Genomic DNA, 19,858 nt, shown 5'->3' on the forward strand with positions numbered 1-19,858 from the left:
AGGAGGTGGAACTTCACCTGCTTTTCAGCATCAGGATCTATAACCCATTTTTGATTACCTGTTTCGCCCTTCTCTCCTTGGGCACCTGGTAGGCCTCTCATTCCTGGAACTCCTAAAATATAAATAAAGATATTAAGGGTGCAATCCTATGCATATTTAGACAGAAAAAACTCCTACAACTCCCAGCATTTCCCAGTCAGCCATGCACCCTAAGGCTGCTATCCTATACATGCTTAACTGGGAGTAAGTCCCATGGAACTCTGTAGGGCTTACTCTTAAGTAGAAATACATAGGGTTGCTCTATAATGCTGCCATCCCAAACACACTTACTTGGGAGTAAGCCCCATTGAGATTGGGATTTTCTGCTGAGTAAACAGGGGAAGGATTGCACTTCTGCCATTGCACATTGGCCACAATTCCAAACATGCTTGTTTGGGGTTAAGTCCCATTGAATTCAATGGGATTTAACTCTGAGTATATACATAGAATTGTGCTGTAATGCTGCAATCTTATGTACACTTACCTGTGAATAAAGCCGATTGACTACAGTAGGACATATTTACAAGTAAACATGCATAGATAGGAAGATGCTACAGATTGCTAAGGATATATAGGTGTATAAACACACTTGGATGTGCAGAGAGAAAAGCTATGTGTGTGTGTGTGAGGTGTGTGTGTGTGTATGTGAGTTGTGCAGAAAAGTGGAGGGGTAAGGAAAGCATCAAGTATTCCTTCTTTTCTCCAGACCATTCCCTCGCAAACCTGCTTTTCCTTAGGACAACAGTGGGGAATGTGTGGCCCTCCAGATACTGTACTGCAACTGTCATCATCCCTCACCATTGGCTATGTTGGCTAGGGTTGATGGGAACTGCAGTCCAACAACATCTGGAGGGCAACACGCTCACCACTCCTGCCTGAGCAGAAGGCTCCTTGCAGGGGGGAGGGCTGTTGCTTGTCTTTGTATGTAAAGTTCATTCGTTTGGCCTTGGCTCCTGGCACGCTATGAACATCACAAGCTGAAGATACAGGTTACCTTCTGAGGAACTGTGATGATGTACTGTCGTAGGAATTTCCAAGTATTTACATCAATAGTTTGCATGCATTATAGTGACAGAAGAAAACAAATTACCAATTTCTCCTTTTGGTCCAGGAAATCCAATACCTGGCAAAATAAATAAACACCATTAAAAGAATCAGCTTCAAAAATATTAAATATCTCTCCTCTCTCTACTTGATAATTTGGGATGTCATATTATTTGCTTACCCTTTGGCCCAGGGTCTCCTTTGCTTCCTTGTGAGCCGGTGTCTCCTTTATCACCTTTATCACCTAAAATATGTCCAAAAACGTGTGTGTTGCAGTTGTTCTAAGACATACTTGTTGTAAATGTTTGAAGCTCCAACCGCAACATTGTATATGTTAGCTACATTGTTTGGTTGGCTTTCCATTTAACCTCACCTGCCTGCCTACTGTGCCATGGACTAAATGTCATTTTCATTTCACTGCATTTGTAGAGATCAGTTTTCACTGACTGAGATCTGACTCCAAATATAGTTCTGCATTTTTCAATAAAAAGTCTGTGATCTGGTTCAGATGACATGATCTTGGTTAATAAACAATGGTTTATTGGATCAGGAATGAGTCAGGTGGTCATTCCTGGTGTTATATCCTGGTTTGGAAGGAACCAACAGTTAACTGGTTTGGATGTCATGTGATACTGTGGTTCAAGAAACTGGGTGCATGAGGGGAGGAAGGAAAGGAGGAGAAAGGAAGGAGTATGTGGGGTACATGGCTCATTCAATCTATGTCTTATTGGTCTTAGATTGTGACATCTGAACTGTGCCAGTGTGCTCCAAATTCAAAATATATGCATGAAAAGTGACCTTGATTGCCCTGGTCTCCTTTTGTTCCTGGAATGCCTCTTTCTCCTTTGGGACCTGAATATGAAGAAAAGAAAGCCTTAATTTTAGAGAGGCACAGATAATGGAAGACTGAAAGGAGTAAAATGTCTTGGAAACCAATTAACATGTATTTTCTACTGTCCCTTAAACACATGTTTCCAGGATCATTTACAAAGTTACAAATAAAATAGTGAAACATTATTAAACAAAATAATAAAACAGCAATCAGAAGCAGCATAAAATATTTAAATGTGACCTAAAAGTATTTGTTAATTTAAACTGCATTTGAATTAATTTGAGATGAAACAGCATATGTGAGTATAATTCCAGAACTGGAGGAGTCAATTACAGGATGTAGAGTCAACACACACATACAGAGGCTTCTTAGGCCTATCTGCAGGCCTGAACAGGTTCATATGGGGGGCCCTTCACTTAACTTGGTCCCAAACAATTTAGGGCTTTGTAGGTCATTTCCAACACTTTAAATTAAGCCCAGAAATGAATACGTAACCAATACAGTGGTATATACCACAGAAACGTACCTCGGAGGCCACGCTAATCACTTATTCGAGGGAAGAAGCAAGGATATGCTACATTTTTCACATGTATCCATTTCTATTGTAGCATATGAACTGGGCCTGAGTGTGTGGTTAGCCAAGAATTTCTGTCCTCACAACTATTTTCATACCTTACATTTTATTTTAATATTTCATTTTAAAAGCCTATATCCCACCTATTTCCCAGAGAAGGAATTCAAGGTGGCAAACAGATATCATCAGCAATTTTAAACAATAACTTTCAACCTGTTACTCGTACAATACTCTTATTATATACTCAAATAAATAAGCAGAAGAATAACAGTTTGTAAGAGCAGCAGTTAACCATAAGGTTTATTTACCTGGGAATATTTATCCCTCTTCAAAGTGATTCAGCTTGACCCATGCAAACACCATGTCTGGTGCTGCTTATACTGATTCCCAGACCTTTTCTGCCTAGGTGCTGTAAATTAGCATGAACTTTCAGTTTATTGGACATCAACAAATCTAACTCACTGTTAATCCAGCCTCAGCTGCTTTACAGGTATTAGCAAAAGCGATAGATGAAGTGATTAGTGGAACATATTATTTATTAGTGGAACATATTTACCCACCTGGAGGTCCTGGAATTCCGTGTCTGTCACTGCTTTCCAGTTGTTCTGAAACAGATTCATACCTATCAGTATCTTGATACCTACTTGAAATGGTCAGACTTCTTGAAAATGCCTATCAATGGCAAAAGGAGTCTGTAACCCAAATAAAACCTTTAGCTTACGGGAAGGAGGTTATTTTTTTTCCTTCAAAAGAATTTTTTTCAGGCAGAATTCCAACAATACATATACCATGTGGTTAGCTTCAGTGAAGAATGTTGACCTTTTATTCTTAGCTTTGTTTCTACCATTGTTTTATTGTGTTTTATAGCTTTAAATTTTGTTGTACACCATCTTGGGAAGGTTTACCATAAGAGGCAGCTTACATGTTTTGTAACTAACTAAGGGTGCACTCCTATGCACATTTGGACAGAAAAAAAGTCCTACAACTCCCAACATGCCCCAGCCAGCCATACATGTCTAAACATGCATGGGATTGTGCCCTAAGAAAACAATCCTATGCTGTCCCTGGAGGGCTCCAAAATACTGATGTGGTTTGCATGTCACAGCAATTCATGTTTAATCCATGCAGTGCAAGCAAGAGCGCTGCCTCCAATGTGCTCGCTGCTTCTGCTTTGCATTTGGTTTCTCAGATCTGTTTGATGCCATGTCTGAACCCAGAACTCTGGGTTGCTGAGGGACAAACACCCCAGAGTTTTAACCCAACAACAAACCATGGGTTCAAACCCAACAACTCAGAGTTCCATGTTTGAGTATTGCATTAAACAGCCCAGGAACAGGTCATTCCTAGGTTGTTTGAGAAACTAGATGCAGTGGAAGCAGCAAGCATGTGGGAGGCAGCAGGCTTGCTCCCATGTGGCCCTGACAACACATCCCATGTGTTGTCATTATGTGCAAACTGGGCCATTGTAACAATCCATGATTTGTTTGTCCTCTGGCAACTGCATCAGACTGACATAAATGAGCTAGGCTTCTTCATAAATCTGCCTAAACCTGTAGTTACCCCCTGCCCCTCCAAACAATGCTAGGCTATTATTGACAAGCTCAGCTTTTTAAACATTGGAACAAGCTGCAGTTAATGAGGTGGGTTCCAAGTGGATGCTGGTCTTTTCTCGTGTCAGTGCACACCTTAATCATGAAGCCATAATGCTGTATAATGCAAATATACCATTTGGAGAAAAATCCCAAATCAAATAAGCCATTAATGTATTCTCTTCACTATAAATTCTCTTAGGGCGCAATCCTATGCAGGTTTAGACAGAAAAAAGTCCTACAACTCCCAGCATCCCCTAGCCAGTTGGGAGTTGCTGGGAGTTGTAGGTCTTTTTTCTGTCTAAACCTGCATAGGATTGCACCCTTAGACTCTAAGACTTAGAACAACCTTCTACACTGCAGAATTTACAGGCTCGGGCATCTTTTACAGTATGGTCCAGTTCACACATAACAAGAAGCCACCTTGGGTGAATTACTGGGCTTCCTGTTGTGGTGGCAGTTGCCAGTTTGAATATTTGAGCTGTGGCAGGGGTGCACCATAGCTTGTATTTATGTGTGAACCCGGTGAGGGTGGGTTGTTGGGCGGGAGTTGACAAGCCACCCGCAACCCTAAAACAGCTCATGCGTTCTGGGTGGCTTGTCAGCCACCCCAACAACCCACCCTCACCAGGTTCACACATAATGACAAGCTACGGTGTGCCTCCACCATGGCTCAGATATGCAAAATGGTTGCCACCTCCATGACGAGAAACCCTGTGGGGAAATTCACCCACGGTGGCTTCTCGTTATGTGCAAACCAGGCATAATAATGACATATTCAATAAGATCAAGGACCTAGTGGCTAGCCAGTACAGTAGCTTCTGTACAGTAGCCCTGTTGACAGATCTGAATGCTGATATTCCAATGGCACTCAGTGCTAATCTGGGGTCCTGCTGGCAATGTCCTCTTCATCCATCTCATCTAAGGACTCAGGGCTAGGGAGTGCCAGAGGATTTGGTCTGCATTTTTAAGTGAACTGACCTAACTCACACTTCCGGAACTAATATGCAGATGGGGTCACACCTATTCTTCGGTTTGCACACTCTCTCTGAATTTTGCACTACAATTGTCAGCTGAATTTTGCACTACAATTGTCATATAACATGCATACTTTAGGGAAGAATGCATTCAGAAATACACATTTTAGGGGAAAATGTGTATGAAATGAGTACTTTAGGGGAAAATATGTTCAATTTAAAACTGAATGTTCAGAGGTGTTTTTTAAAAGCAGACTGATGCAGAAATGGGAGACTTATGAGTGAACTCATATCAAACTGAAATGGATTGGAAAAAGACTGATCAGCCCATCCCTATCCAGGGCCCACAGTTCTCTGTACAACAGGGCTTGTTGGAAGGAAAATGGATACACACACACACACACACACACACACACACGTTTAAGTTCTCTAATCAGCTTAAATTTAAGCAGTTCAAGCAAACCTTCCATAATAAGCCTTAACAGCCTCTCAATCAATAGCAAAGAATAGTCTATTTTTAAAGTGACTTTCATGCAGCCAAGCATGCTTGCAATGACTTCTCCATTCAAGCTCCTCAAGGCCCCTCAGGCTGGAAATGTCATAACCAACACGAGCCCTTTTCTCGGGCCATCTCCAAGCTGAGCGGATGGTTCTTCGTTGGTTGTTGGCAGCTATAGCAACAGGTTTCAGGGCACGTAATGAGAGTCTGTGTGGAGTGATGGTTAGAATGTTGGACTGGGACTCGGGAGATCCAGGTTCTAGTCCCCACTTGGCCATAAAGCTCATTGGGTGATTTTGGGCCAGTCAGTGACTCTCAGCCTACCTCACAGGGTTGTTGTGAGGATAAAATAGAGAGGAGGAGGAGGAGGGCTATGTAAGCCGCCTTGAGTTCCTTGCAAGAGGAAAAAAGGTGGGATATAAATGCAGTAATGGTGATGGTGATGATGATGATAAAAATACCACATTCCCTAATACATCCAGTATCTCTCAGCTGACTAGAGAATAAATAAGCCTATGGGAAAAAGGTGACAGTGACAGCAACAGCAGCAACTACTGTTATAAAAATAATAAAAAAATAATCATATTGAAGAATGCATAAAGTTACTAGCTAACCTAATCAGTGCAAAAAGTTCTTTGTAGGCCTTATTTTTATTATTGGCAGGGGCAGGGCTGTTTCCAGATTTAAGGGGGTCCTGTATAATACACACTCAGGTGGGGTCCCTCCTCCATCAGAGTTCAGAGAAAAGAAAGACACATGACAATGATCTGAAGGTGACCGTTGAGCTACACATTTGCCATTTGAATACAGACTGTCATTATCCTTTTATACCCAGAGTTCAGAGCATTTAAAATGAACACTGTGATTTTAGGAAAAACAAAACAAAACACTAAACAAAAAGGAGCAATCTGGAAGATTTAGGCTGCAATCCTATGCATGTTTAGACAGAGAAAACTACAACTCCCAGCATTCCCCAGCCAGCCATGTTGTAGGAGTTTTCTCTGTCTAAACATGCATAGGATTGCAGCCTAAGTGAAGCATGGACGTACGTGTAATGTTGGCCATTTTCGACTGTAAATTTTGGTTGCTCAGCTGGATTATGTGGATTTCTTCATTTAAATCTCCGATCCAATTCCCTTCCCTTCTCTGTGGGTTTGTTACGTTATCTCCATCATTGCATGGCTTATGTGATGGTTGAAGGACAAAAACTGTGAAAATAGAAGAAAAGAAGACAAGTCATGAAATAAGTAACACACAATATTGCTCACCACCTGTTATCCAAATACATTAGCTTTCAAAGCTCATTTTGTATTTTCCATGTAGAATCATAGAATAGTAGGGTTGGAAGGGGCCTACAAGATCATCAAATCCAACCCCCTGCTCAACGCAGGAATCCAAGTCAGAGCATCCCCGACAGATAGCTGTTGAGAGCTTCATCTTGAATGCCTCCAGTGTGGGAGAGCCCACCACCTCCCCAGGTAATTGGTTCCATTGTCGTATTGCTTTAACAGTCAGGAAGTTTTTCCCGATGTTCAGCCAGAATCTGGCTTCCTGTAACTTGAGCCCATTATTCCATGTCCTGCACTCTGGGATGACTGAGAAGACATCCCGGCCTTCCTCTTGGTGACAACCTTTCAAGTACTTGAAGAGCGCTATCATATCTCCCTATGCATACACATTAGCATATTCACATTTTATGCAAATTGGTATTCTCTTTTATCCTTTCTTTTGGTGATGCATGTCCTCTTTTTTGGTGATTCACAAATGGCCACCCTATGTACCTTAATGACTCACAGCCTCAGCTGTGAGTCATTAAGTGCCAAGAAAATCAAGTGATGTTCATTTAGTGGAACCGGTTCTTTGTTTTCTGGCTGCATGGACATTTACAGTGACAGCCCCAAGGCCTTAGCCCCATGACCCACCTTTAACCTCAGCCTGCTGCATGGGCCCCAATTTTACAGCTTTACCATATATGCCCATTTGTTTCACTTTCCTTTCCATGCCTTTTTTCTCTGGTCCTCTTTTCCTCTGCTTCCCCCCCACCCCCAGTTCTTTCTTCTATACTCCCCTCTCCCTCACCCCCTTTGTCCTTCTGTTTCTTTCATTGTTTTTTTAATGTAAAGCAAAAGGAAAATGGTGGTGCCCCTGATAGCCAGGTGTGACCCAGTAGGCACAGCTCACCAGCTGAAGACCAGTGCCTGAAGTGATCTGGATAAAACAGGCTGGTTAATTATATTGCCTGCTTCTTTCTCCCAGGTTATTTCTCATGATCTCAGCAGCTTATACTGAACAGCAGAATAACTTCGTGTTTCCAAAAAGAAGAAGAAGAGAGAGAGTCATGAACATCTTGGAGGAGAAAAAAACCTTGCCAGGTCTGTCCAGGCCATCAACAGGGTCCTTGACGTGACAAATGTGTCTAGCATGTGGCTGGATGTGAAAGCATCTGGGAAACAGTTTGGGAGGTGCATTTATTTGTATGCTGGGAATTTGCCCTTGGTGAATGGGCCATCCTTTGTGTTAATTTTTCACAGACACATTGGAAATGCTCTCAAACGTTTTGGACTTTTTGAGTTGCAATGTATGTGGGTTCCTTTCAGATATATGTGTATTTATTTTATATGAGACTTTAGGGCAGCCTCTGTCAACCTAGGGACCTGCCAGATATGTTGAACTACAACTCCCATCATCCCCAGACAGCATGCCTATGCTGGCTGGGGGCAATAGAACTTGTAGTCCAACATATCTGGGGAGGCTGGTTTCAGGTAAGATTGACTGAAAACCTTTTTAAAAAACAAAACCCTGCAAAAAACATTTGTTCATGATTTCAAATACAGCAATCAATTAAGAACCTGTTCCTGAAAACCAGATTTATCTGCTGAATATCCCCAGGAGGAGACTCTTTTAGCTCTTTAGCACAAACACCCTTCCACCATATCCAGGCCCTCATGCTGCTGGCGGGATGTAACTGTTCCTGCCCCCCTTCCCTAGTATCTTCACTTAGCCAGATTTACAAAGATATTTCCAAATGTCACTGGTGGACAATCTTTGCCTTTAGATTCAGGACAGTAAACATCATGTAAGAGCAATTACCTTGGTAGGTCAACACTCCCAGGCCTGCAGTAAGCATAAGCAGGTATGTTATTAGCACAGCCTGAATACAGCATTTGGAAGTCCTTTTCTTGCTTTTCGGTTCTAAAGTTTTGGGGAGGAATAAGAGACACAAAGTCATGCGATTCTGTCATTTTGGGTTGCAACTGAGTGGCCGGTGTGTCACGTGATGCATTACTGTTTAAGGCCAAAAACTGGTACTGCACAAGTACTTAGGAATGAAATCAGTGACTTACTTCTGGGTAAACATGGATCTCATTGAGCTGCATGGTTACAGTTAACAGAGAGTTCTCAGACAAGCAGGCTGTGATGTACTGTTACTTCATTAATTAAACTTTGCTTTATTTCTAGCCGAAGCTCCACTTCCCATTTCCTGGATCCTCAGAACTACAAAGAAGTTGTGTGGGATCTATCCTATGCATGTTTACTTGGAAGTAAGACCGCCCTACTACTAAGTTCATTGGGGTTCACCCCCAAATAAGTGTGCAGAGAACTGCAGACATAGGATTGTAGTTGAAGCGTTGCTAGGTTCTTAAAAGATCTGGGGCACAGGCCCATAACACAAATTTGCATCTATCTATCTATCTATCTATCTATCTATCTCGCCAATTCTAAGTGGACCTCTAATATGTGTGTGTGTGTGTGTGTGTGTGGAGGTGCATGTGGTGTGCTTACGTGTGTGCATAGATTACATACATAACAACTGTGCACTGACCCCCCCCCCTTCAACTCAGACCTGGAAAACATCCCGCTTCTGCTTGGGCCAGTTTGTAGTCAGTCCACTTCAGCTCAGCACCAAACCTGAATCAAGGTTTGGAAAAATGAGTCTTTAGGCTTCCTGTTGACTACCATGGGAAATTAGAAAAAAAAAAAAACTAACCTTTTTCTCTTGGTCAGAACTAGGTGGTAATTTCAGGAATAATAGCCCCCTAGAAGGGGATTACACCTGCCCAATGTCAGAAAAAATGGGTGCAGGGTTCATATTTTGATGTTCTTTTAAAGGGAACTGCCAGTAACATTGTTATTCCTTGGAAGAACTGGATAAAATCATTGCCCCATCATAGGAGATGATGCCTACCAAATTTCAGAATGATAGCCACAAGGTTTTGTTCAAGGGTGGCCTTGACATTTTGAGGTCTCCAAAAGATGACATATTTCTCTCTCTATGTTCCTGGTGGACCATTGTTCTGAAAATTACAGACAGCCTACAGGTGTCCCTAAGTAAGAAACCAGCAAAGTTTCAGAAGGATAGGTGCAGCAGTTCATGTGGAAGGGGAGTTCTCCACTTTGGAGGAGGGAGTGATTTGCTTTTCCTTCCATTCACCCCCTCCCCAATAGTTTTTGGGTAGATTTGTATGAAAATGCACAGGTCATTAGAGGTGTCCCCCAAGCAAGAAACCTGCAAAGTTTCTGAAGATATACATGCCTGCAAATTTAGAATTACTAGAATTTATTTACTGTTCACCAATGTTAGCAGCAGGGGAACATGGGTGGGAAGGTGCTATTGCACTCATGTCCTGCTTGTGGGTTGGCCACTGTGAGAACAGAATGGTGGACTAGATGGACCTTGGTCTGATGCAGCATGGCTCTTCTTATGTTCTTAAATAGAGAGTGCCTCTGAGCATATGCATAATGCTTTTCTTTTACCACTGAGCACTTACACTCTCCCCCTAACAATTCTATTCCTCTCCATGCAACCATCCCTCCTCATCCTACCATCCTCTAGCAACTCTTCATAAAAACAGATGTTTTGTTTCATGCAACTCTCCTCTACCTCTTCCTTGTTATGCACAAGCTCTCATTGTATCTTCCTCCCCATAACTTCATTTGTGCCAAGACTTCACCAGAACTCAGCCAAGGAGTCTGTTTTCAAACCTAGGGCTAAGTTATGGAGAAACTCTGAGCATGTATTAAGTGCCTTTCCCTCACCACTGAAGCTAGAGTTCATGCAAAACCACCACCACCACCCACAAATGACAAAACATGCATAGGACTGAGCTGAAAGGGTAGTCTATTCATTAGCCGGAACTGGGAGGCATTAAGCCTACAGTACCATGCTGACAACTCAGGACTTATTTCTGAGTAAACATGCAGAACATCAGGGCTTCTGAGTAGGCATACATAGGATTAAATGAGCAGTATTTATCTCCCCTCCACTTAAAAAACAAACCGAAACCTCCTATTTTTTAATTAAAGCTTTCTGTTCAGAGGAACATAGGAAGCTGCCTTATACCAAGTCAGACCCTGGGTCCATCTAACGCAGTATTGTTGACAGTGACTGGCAGCAGCAAAGGCAGGATTCTTTCCTAGCCCGACCTGGAGATGCTGGGGATTGAACCTGGGACCTTCTGCATGCCAAGCAGGGGCTCTACCACGGAGCCACAACCCTTCCTATTGCTGGATAATGGCAACTGACAAACAAAACAGCCCCAGATTTGTTTCTCTGTGACCATGTGAACCCACTTTTCTCAAAGGCTTGAGTGAGGAGAAGGAGAAAAACCAACTCTTTTGTCAGTTTGTAAATACAGTTCAGAACTTCTCTTGCCCATGGAAGAGAATTATCTTTAAGAATTCCCCAAGATACGCCCTGGGTGGAATAAAGAAGCGAGAGAAAGAACAGGATAGGGGAGGGAAGAAGAAAAGAAGAATGGTGATTGGAAATGTGGGGGGGGGGCGGTAGAGGGAATTCCCTAAGCCAAGCGGCTCCTTTCAGATAGGTAGTACTCCAGAGGAATTTAGGAGGCTGTGGGGGGTTGTAAGGATTTCACATACTTACATTAACTTTATGAGGTGAAGTGGCTGAGGGCTTTTTCTAGCTTTTTTAAAAAACCTCTAGAACCTATTTAAAAGCCTCAGCAGTTCCTCGATCATGATGCCACATAGTCCTAACCCTCCTTTTGGAATAATTTCAGTCCTACAGCTATTTAGGAGAAATTAAAGTGGAGGGGGAGAAAGAAGTTTGTGGAGGCTGATTGGATTCTTTGCTGTACTGAAGCTACTAAACTTCTGCGGAAGGCGAAGATTCCAGTTTGGGGCAGTGAAATCAGATGCTGTGTGAAATACCAGTATTTCACATGGAATTCTTTCTTCCCTTCTCCCTCTTCAAAATTTAATTGCAAGCAAGCTCCCAACAGTGGGCATGTCAGAGCAGAGAAGTAAAGGGAGGGAGATTTTTTGCACCTCAAAAAAACCAAACCAAAAACAAAACCCTACACCAGAGACTAGGGATAATGACCTCCTAATGGTCACCTTAAACACCTTCTGATTAAGATCTCTAATCCCCTTTGTGGCTTGACAGTTTTTACTTTTTGTTTTAGTCTTTGAGAAATGGAAACTTTATGCATGGCTAGCACAAAGGACACTTGGCCTAACTGTCTGAACTTTGGCAGGCTCAGTCAGCTCCATAGGGGCTGCCAGGTCCCCAAACCCTATGTTCATATGTTGAAGCAAACAAAAATATAGCTCTTTGCTTGGACAGATTTTCTTGAAAAAAGCAAATTTTACCTGTGACTAGCACAAAATCCACTTGGCTTAACTGCCTGAAATTTGGCAGGTTCAATAAGATCTATGGGAGCTACCAAGTGTCCAAATTTCATGTACGTATCATACAAACCAAAAACGTTATGGCCGTTTCTATTTTCCAATGCAAGTCAATGGGAAAATGTAAAAAATGACAATTAGAACAGCTTAAAAAATCTGGGGCACAGCTCAAAAAAGATCTGGGGCCTGTGCCCAGGTGGGCCTCCTTTTCATGATGCCCCTGATTGTAGTAACCTGAGATTCTCCTGCCTTAGGGTGGCTTCATACCATCATTTCTTACAAAGTAAGCTAAGCAAACATGACTTGGCTTCTTAGTGCGCTTTTGGTGAGTTTGTGAATGATTCAACCCAGCAACACAGGCTGACTCAGCATAAAACTGAAAAACATCTTCCTATACTGGATTAAACAGAATAAACTGAGATATGAACACATGGTGAGAAATTTACAAGAATGGATCAACACACCAATGAAAGGTCAGCTCACCTTGACACCATCATATTAAAAAACAGCAACCAACAACTAACATTGCATGAACTCAGTCCTCAGTCTCTTTCTCTCTACAAATGCAACAATTGTAATTAAAAGGCTTGTTTTTATGAGAGAAGAGACTTCTCCTGCCATATTCTCCTGAGATTCAAGAGAAATTAGCTCACGATTAAATCATAATGGAACATCTGTCTGTAGTAGGGACGTCGGAGAAATCTGCAATGGATTCAAATGAGATTGGAGTTCTATGAATCTGACCGGCGGATTCCACAGCAGAACAGCTTTTTCTGAGTCACATGGATTCTGTGGACTTGTGGACCGCTTTTTTACTTTCCGGCACTGTATGAAAATTTAGTTGTATAAAAATATGAAAAATACGAGCCAAAAGTCCAAAGAAACATGGCGTTCCCCCCTATAGGCTAAAGCATGAAAATGTGGATGGGGGGATTTGCGCAAATGCACATTTGCACAAGTGTGCACTTTCTAATATGAACACAAGTTCAGTAAATTGAGAAGAATCTGATTCCATCAATGAGCGGACCATGGAGTGAAAGATGCCTGACTATCTGTGAAACACAAATGGAAAAGATTTAACAAAATCCATACAACCCGAGCTTGTAGCTAAGAATAGTTCAGTACAAAATGCACATCACTGTATCAAATGAGATTGTGTGTAAGTCCATTTAACTTGTCCCTATTTGCAGTGAAAAATACAGAAGCAGTGAGTGGGAAAGTGTGCTCCTGTTTATTTTGCTGGAAGAGTGCTTTTTAAAACAGGCACATGGCATCTTCAGCTGATGTCAAGCACGTATACAGTTAGTACTTGGATGCTAATAAAGTGAATATTAGGAATCCTTGATGCAGAGCAATCCCATGCATATTTACTCAGAAGTAAGCCATTGTGTTTAACGGCACTTAACTATCTGGTAAACGTATTTAGGATTGCAGTCTTAGTCATGAAACTTCATGATATTCTGCTCCATTGGTCATTGCAATAATTTAAATGAGACACTGTCATGTCATGCAATGAAAACCCAATTAAACCTTTACAAAGAAAAGTCATCTGAAACATTCGCTAATCAAATATCTATATCATTATCAAATGGTGAAAGTACCTTACCATTTATTTCAAATGCCGTGATTCCAGTTGTTGCAAACTTCATCTTATCTGAATGAGTTAACGTGTTTTTGAAGAATCCATCATCAGTGTAACTGCTTGAGGTGTCCATGATCAAAGCTGATTGTATCCTAACAGCTCTGTCAGGTTAAACTTAGGCGAAGAAGAAGAATGGGCTTGCTAATTTTATGTGCTGGATATGCATACTTTAGATGAACATTTTCTATTGGCTTGTGGCCTTTTTTGGATTTTTTTTTACTAGACTTGCAAAAAACAAACAAAAGAAAGTATTTCTGGCCTGGTATCTTTCAACACTTCCTCCAAAATGTCTAAGTCACTATGGGTCTCAACCTGAAACATAAGATCCTTATTTGGCAGTGTGAATGCTGGTTGTTATCATTTCTGGAAATTTCTGGAAATGATGACTTTACTGTTGGACTAGCCTAAGCTGCTGGTTTCAGATAATTACCCTGCAATAAGAAGGGGCTTTGGAGACAGCAAATAATTACATTCACTCTGGATTTTTTCCTCAAACCATTTTGACCCTCAGAAGGAAGCCTCTGATTTCCTCTAGACAGACTTTTGAGCCCATCTAGAGAGGGTGGGCTGGCAGGGCTGGGTGGGGGCTCATATCCTGGCCTCTCTTCTCCCCTCCCCTCCCCACCCACCAGATGCCCCCTTTTCCTTCCCTCCAAGGCCACATTTAAATCCTTGGGAAGCAGCCAGCATGGTTCTTTCTGTGGCAGCTGGGAGGGATGGGAGCAGGGGATCGGAACTCAGAGTCTGCCTCCTGACATCATAGCAGCGTCCATGGCTTTGGGAGGGGGTCTCCAAACAATCCTATGGTCCCTGGGATGCTCCCCCAGGGATCATAGAATTGCCCCTCTCCATGACCAGGTATAAATAATCCCATAACTGTTATGCCATGCACTTTATTATCATTATTGATACCTTCCAAAAAATAAAATAAGGGCACAACCCTATGTAGTTCAGACAGAAAAAAGTCCAACAACTTCCAGTATTCCCCAGCCAGCATGACTGGCTGGGAAATGCTGGGAGTTGTATGACTTTTCTATCCCTAAACACGCATAGGGTTGCACCCTAAATCAAGTAGAGTGCTTTGCTTTAGGGTGCAGGGAAGAAGTATCTCTGAACAGGAGACCATGGTTAGGCCTTGGTACAGTTGTTGGAGTCTGTAAAGTCTCTTTCAAGAGCTTTGGAGGATGTCACAGTGAGCTGGGATGCAACCGGTTCATTTGTAAAAATCTTAAGGGGATGTGTAAGTCTATAGCCTCATTAAGGTGTTATTCCATTTGAGTCTTCTGGCCCTGCCTTTGTAATAGACAGAAACAGGCTCACCAGAAAAGGAGGGATCAAGCTACTTTTATTTTTATATTTATTTATTTTATTTTATTTATGTATTCCATTTCCATACCGCCCAATAGCCGAAGCTCTCTGGGCGGTTCACAAAAATTAAAACCAAACAACACACAATAAAACAATTTAAAATATATAGAACATTAAAACCACAATATAACAATACAACCACAATAAAACCTAGCAGCAGTGCAGGAGTTTAAAATACAAATTTTTAAAACAGCAAAGCTAAAAGTTTAGAAAGCTAAAATGCTAAAATGCCTGGGAAAATAAAAAGGTCTTCACCTGGCGCCGAAAGGAATGCAATGTAGGTGCCAGGCGAACCTCACTAGGGAGCTCATTCCAGAGCCGGGCTGCCACAGCAGAAAAAGCCCTCCTCCTAGTAGCCACCCGCCTCACTTCCTTTGGCAGGGGCTCAAGGAGAAGGGCCGTTGTCGATGATCTTAAGGTCCATGCAGGCACATATGGGAGGAGGCGATCCTTCAGATAACCTGGCCCCAAGCCGTTAAGGGCTTTAAATGTTAATACCAGGACTTTGAATTGGGCCCGGAAATGGACTGGCAGCCAGTGCAGCTGAAAAAGTACTGGCGTAATACGAGCTCGCAGGCCAGTCCCTGTTAACAATCTTGCTGCCCTATTTTGGAACAGCTGAAGTTTCCGGACCGTTTTCAAAGGCAACCCCATGTATAACGCATTGCAGTAATCCAGACGAGAAGTTATCAGAGCATGGATAACTGTAGCTGGGCTATGTCTGTCCAGATAAGGGCATAGTTGGTATGCCAGCCTAAGCTGATAAAAAGTGCTCTGTGCCACTGAGTTCACCTGTGCCTCAACTGACAGTTCTGGATCCAAGAGCACCCCCAAACTACGAATGTGATCCTTTCGGGGGAGTGCAGCCCCCTCCAGAACAGGTTGAATATCACCTAGCCGGGCAGACGAACCACCCACTAACAGTATCTCCGTCTTGTCTGGATTGAGTTTCAGTTTATTGGCCCTCATCCAGTCCATTACCGTGCCCAGGCATGGATTCAGAACAGCCACTGCCTCACCTGGTTTTGATGAGAAAGAGAGGTAGAGCTGGGTGTCATCCGCATATTGATGGCACCTCAGCCCACACCTCCGGATAACCTCCCCCAGCGGTTTCATGTAGATGTTAAACAGCATGGGGGATAAAATAGAGCCCTGTGGAACCCCATGGCACAATTGCCATGGCACAGAGCAATAATCCCCCAGCACCACCTTCTGGAATCGGCCATCCTAGTAGGAGTGGAACCACTGTAGTGCAGTGCCTCCTACTCCCAACCCAGACAACCTATCCAGAAGGATACCATGGTCGATGGTATCGAAAGCCGCCGAGAGGTCCAGAAGAATCAACAGGGTCTCACTCTCCCTGTCCCTCTCCCAGCAGAGGTCATCCCACAGGGCAACCAAGGCAGTTTCTGCTCCAAAACCAGGCCTGAAGCCCGATTGAAATGGATCTAGATAATCCGTTTCATTCAACAGTGCCTGAAGCTGTCCTACAACCACCCGCTCAAGCACCTTGCCCAGGAAGGGGATGTTGGCCACTGGTCTATAATTATTAACATCTACTTTGAGACACCAGTTCAGTCACAGCTAGTAGGGCATACAAATATTGCTAATCCATGACTCCATCTGTGGATAGGATCTGGAATCTACATTGGACTCACACAGGAATGAAGCAGCTCCTCTCAAACACTCCAAAATGAATTAGCGTTACTTAGAGCTTTGGCTAGTGTGTGGTATAGAAATGTAATCAATCAATCAATCAATCAATCAAATAATAATTACTTCCACCAACAAGGTAAGAAGAGAGAGGGAGGTATCTGCTGCTGGATGACAGACACTGAGGGGATGACACATGTGTACACACACACACACACACAGAATGTTCTCAAATGAAATTTTAGCGGCTATGGAACTGGTCAAGTTAGCTGACCAAACTGTAAAAAGAAAATCCAGTAATTCCTTCACGAACATCTATGTTGACTACCTGGTTCGTTTTCCATATTCCATCCTGCATTAACATGTGTTACAGATATCATGAGAGACACCTGAGGGGCTCATTGAAAGATTGGTGTGTGAAAGCTTTCCATCTGTTTGAAGGGATAAATCCTGTCCAATCCCAGTTTAAAGATAAAGAACTGTAAGAGCTCTGGCTCATCAACAGTTAACACCAGGGCAGCACTGATCAGGCAGAGTCACATGGGTCACCTGGTTCCACACTAGGGTGAGCTGTGCTGTATTGCTATTTGAATTATAATAATAATTTCTAAACTTGCACTTATACATATAAATTAGCATATGCAAATGTTATGCAAACCTCTCCCCTATTTTGTCCTCTTTCTTGGTAATGTACTTACTCTTTTGGGGGGTGATTCATAAGTGGCAATCCTGATCCAGTATCTGAAGCCCACAGATATGGCCAGAAACATGGTACTGCCTTCCTCCATGTTTGCACAATTGGGGTATAATGCTTATTTACCTGACCCAATTCCAGTGCTTTGGTTCTGACAATGGTCTGTAGCCCTTCCTCAGGTAGATCAGCTGGCTATGGCCCTCTCCACAAGCAGTCTCATTCACTGCTTCACGCAGGTGGCAGAGGATCCTTGCTCACAAGTAATTCTTGTGCTGTGTGCGTGTGTGTGTTTTAAAGAAGTGTAAACTGCACATCCACAACTTGTGACACAGGAACATTTTGGGAAGAGAAGGGACAACAATGCAGAATCTTCCTCTCGAGAAAATGGGGTAGTCAGAACAGACCCTTAAGGCAAGATTCTGATGGGAAGTAGAAGAATTTAGAGCTGCCCAAATCCAAATTTGACAGTACCGAACAGTGTGTGTGTAGAGCAACTTCCTCTTTGCAATGTTGGTGAACTGGCAGAAGCAAAGGCAGTTAGAACTTTTTTTGAAAGAATATACATTGCAACCCTTTGAGGACTAGTAGAATGGAAGCACAGCTCTCTGTCAGTGGTGCTGCCAGGTTTGAGGGGACCCTGGTCAAGATGCCCTTGGGGGCGACTTTTGGCGGGACCTCCTCCCCCCTGCACCACCTTGGTCGCTTGCTCACTTCCCCACTCAAAAAGACAAAGGGACCTGCTCATTTTCTCCACCTCTTACCAGGCAGCAGGAAGGGAATTAATAGAGCTGTGCGCAAACTGTCTCTTGCAATTCCCCACCCTATTTGAGGGCAGATTTCACGGAATGTCTCCAGGGGAGAAATTCTCCAACAGTTTCTCACAGGTACGGCTAACCATTTGCAAGGGTTGTGCCATAGCTTCTTTCTTTTTTGCCTGAGGCTTTTAAGGCATCCTCCACAATAGGTATCATTCCAGGCATTAGGGGGTGGGGGAAGGAATACAACCACCACAAAAAATAATGGTGAAGAAAATTTGGAGAAAATTCTGCAAGGTGGTCTTTCATTTCTAGCTGGGTAAGAAAACAAAAATCTCAGGACTTTTCTGAGAAAAATGTCTCTTGAGTAATTTTGGCTCAGCTCCAGTTTCATTATTCAGAGTACAGAACCTTCCCCAGGTCTTCCAAATGATAAATTTCTGTGGGGTGATTGTGGATGCATCATGTCTCTAATACAGGTGCTGATAATACCACTCCTTTCCTGCAAGCCCTGTAGTGGGGGTGAAGGGAGGCAGTACCTCCAAGGTTTTGGAGGTACTGGCAAAAAGTTTTGACAAGAAGAAAAAGGGACCTCCTCCTTGATCCCTCAAAAAAGGGACCCACAGTACCATCTGGCTGGTCCCCCCACCCCAGCTTACTGGGCCACTGGTAGCAGCAGCAGCAATAACTGCAGTGTCTTTTATCCACTCACCCCTTTCCTTGTAGGGTGATCATGTTGGCTGCAGACAGACAGACTCACTATTTTTATTGCCTGGAGTAGCTCTGGGGGCAATAAAGAGATGGCAGGAGCAAGTGTCTGGGGTTTCCATAATAACAACATGCTTGCTCATAAAAGTGAAAGAAAGGAAAGACACTGAAGTGACTGACACTGTGTTGTTGTGTGCTGGCCTTCTGGCATGCTGGGCCCCAGACCTGTAGCTGGAGGTCCGGGCCATGTGGCACCACTCTTCTCTGCCATGTGAAATACACAATAATTGTGTATCTTTTCCCCCATGAAAATTTGCACCACACTGAGAACTTGGGGCCGATCTACATTGCGCCTGCCATCGCAATGAATTTGGTGTCCCGTCGGGTTAAACGCTCTCGCATTAAAACGTGATTATTCACACTCACCCATTTCCCCCGTTGCAGTGCTTCATCAAATGCGTGAGCTCGGTTCACACTCGAGCGCTGTGCTGCTTTCCTGCTGTTTTCCTGCACGCGCTTGTCTGATCTAGGATGCTAAGCGGGGTTGGCTCCGGTCAGTAGTTGGATGGGCGAACTTCAAATCTTCGAAGATCTTGCCTGAAGTAGAAAAAAAAAAAATCGCGGAGAAGCCCCGATTCTGCGAGGATAACACCTTAATTTAAAAAAAACCATCCGGAGCTGGGGATAGGAGGGGGTAAAATCTCATTTGAAGGGATAGAACAACCCCCTGCTCAGTGCAGGAAGCCTGATCTCCAGGCGGTCGCCCATCCAACTACTGACCGGGGCTGACCCCGTTTAGCTTCTGAGGTCAGACAAATGGGCGCACATCCAGCCCT

General features: G+C 43.2%; 1 protein-coding gene across 1 annotated transcript in view; it reads right to left on the reverse strand.

Annotated features, from left to right (window-relative positions):
* The window catches only part of MARCO (macrophage receptor with collagenous structure), a 31,485-nt gene extending 17,484 nt beyond the window's left edge, over positions 1–14,001 (reverse strand). Inside the window, exons 1-8 of the mRNA XM_084829624.1 lie at positions 13,809–14,001; positions 8,645–8,746; positions 6,604–6,762; positions 3,050–3,094; positions 1,882–1,935; positions 1,265–1,327; positions 1,130–1,162; positions 59–112 (exon numbers count right to left, since the gene is read on the reverse strand). Coding sequence (XP_084685750.1) covers positions 59–112; positions 1,130–1,162; positions 1,265–1,327; positions 1,882–1,935; positions 3,050–3,094; positions 6,604–6,762; positions 8,645–8,746; positions 13,809–13,917 — 619 coding nt within the window. The 5' untranslated portion in view covers positions 13,918–14,001. The remainder of the gene's footprint in view (positions 1–58; positions 113–1,129; positions 1,163–1,264; positions 1,328–1,881; positions 1,936–3,049; positions 3,095–6,603; positions 6,763–8,644; positions 8,747–13,808) is intronic.
* Positions 14,002–19,858: the final 5,857 nt, after the last annotated feature.

Source organism: Heloderma suspectum, chromosome 1 (genome assembly GCF_057233095.1).
Source record: "Heloderma suspectum isolate Gila_16-S chromosome 1, 16-S_ref, whole genome shotgun sequence".
Taxonomy (NCBI): domain Eukaryota; kingdom Metazoa; phylum Chordata; class Lepidosauria; order Squamata; family Helodermatidae; genus Heloderma; species Heloderma suspectum.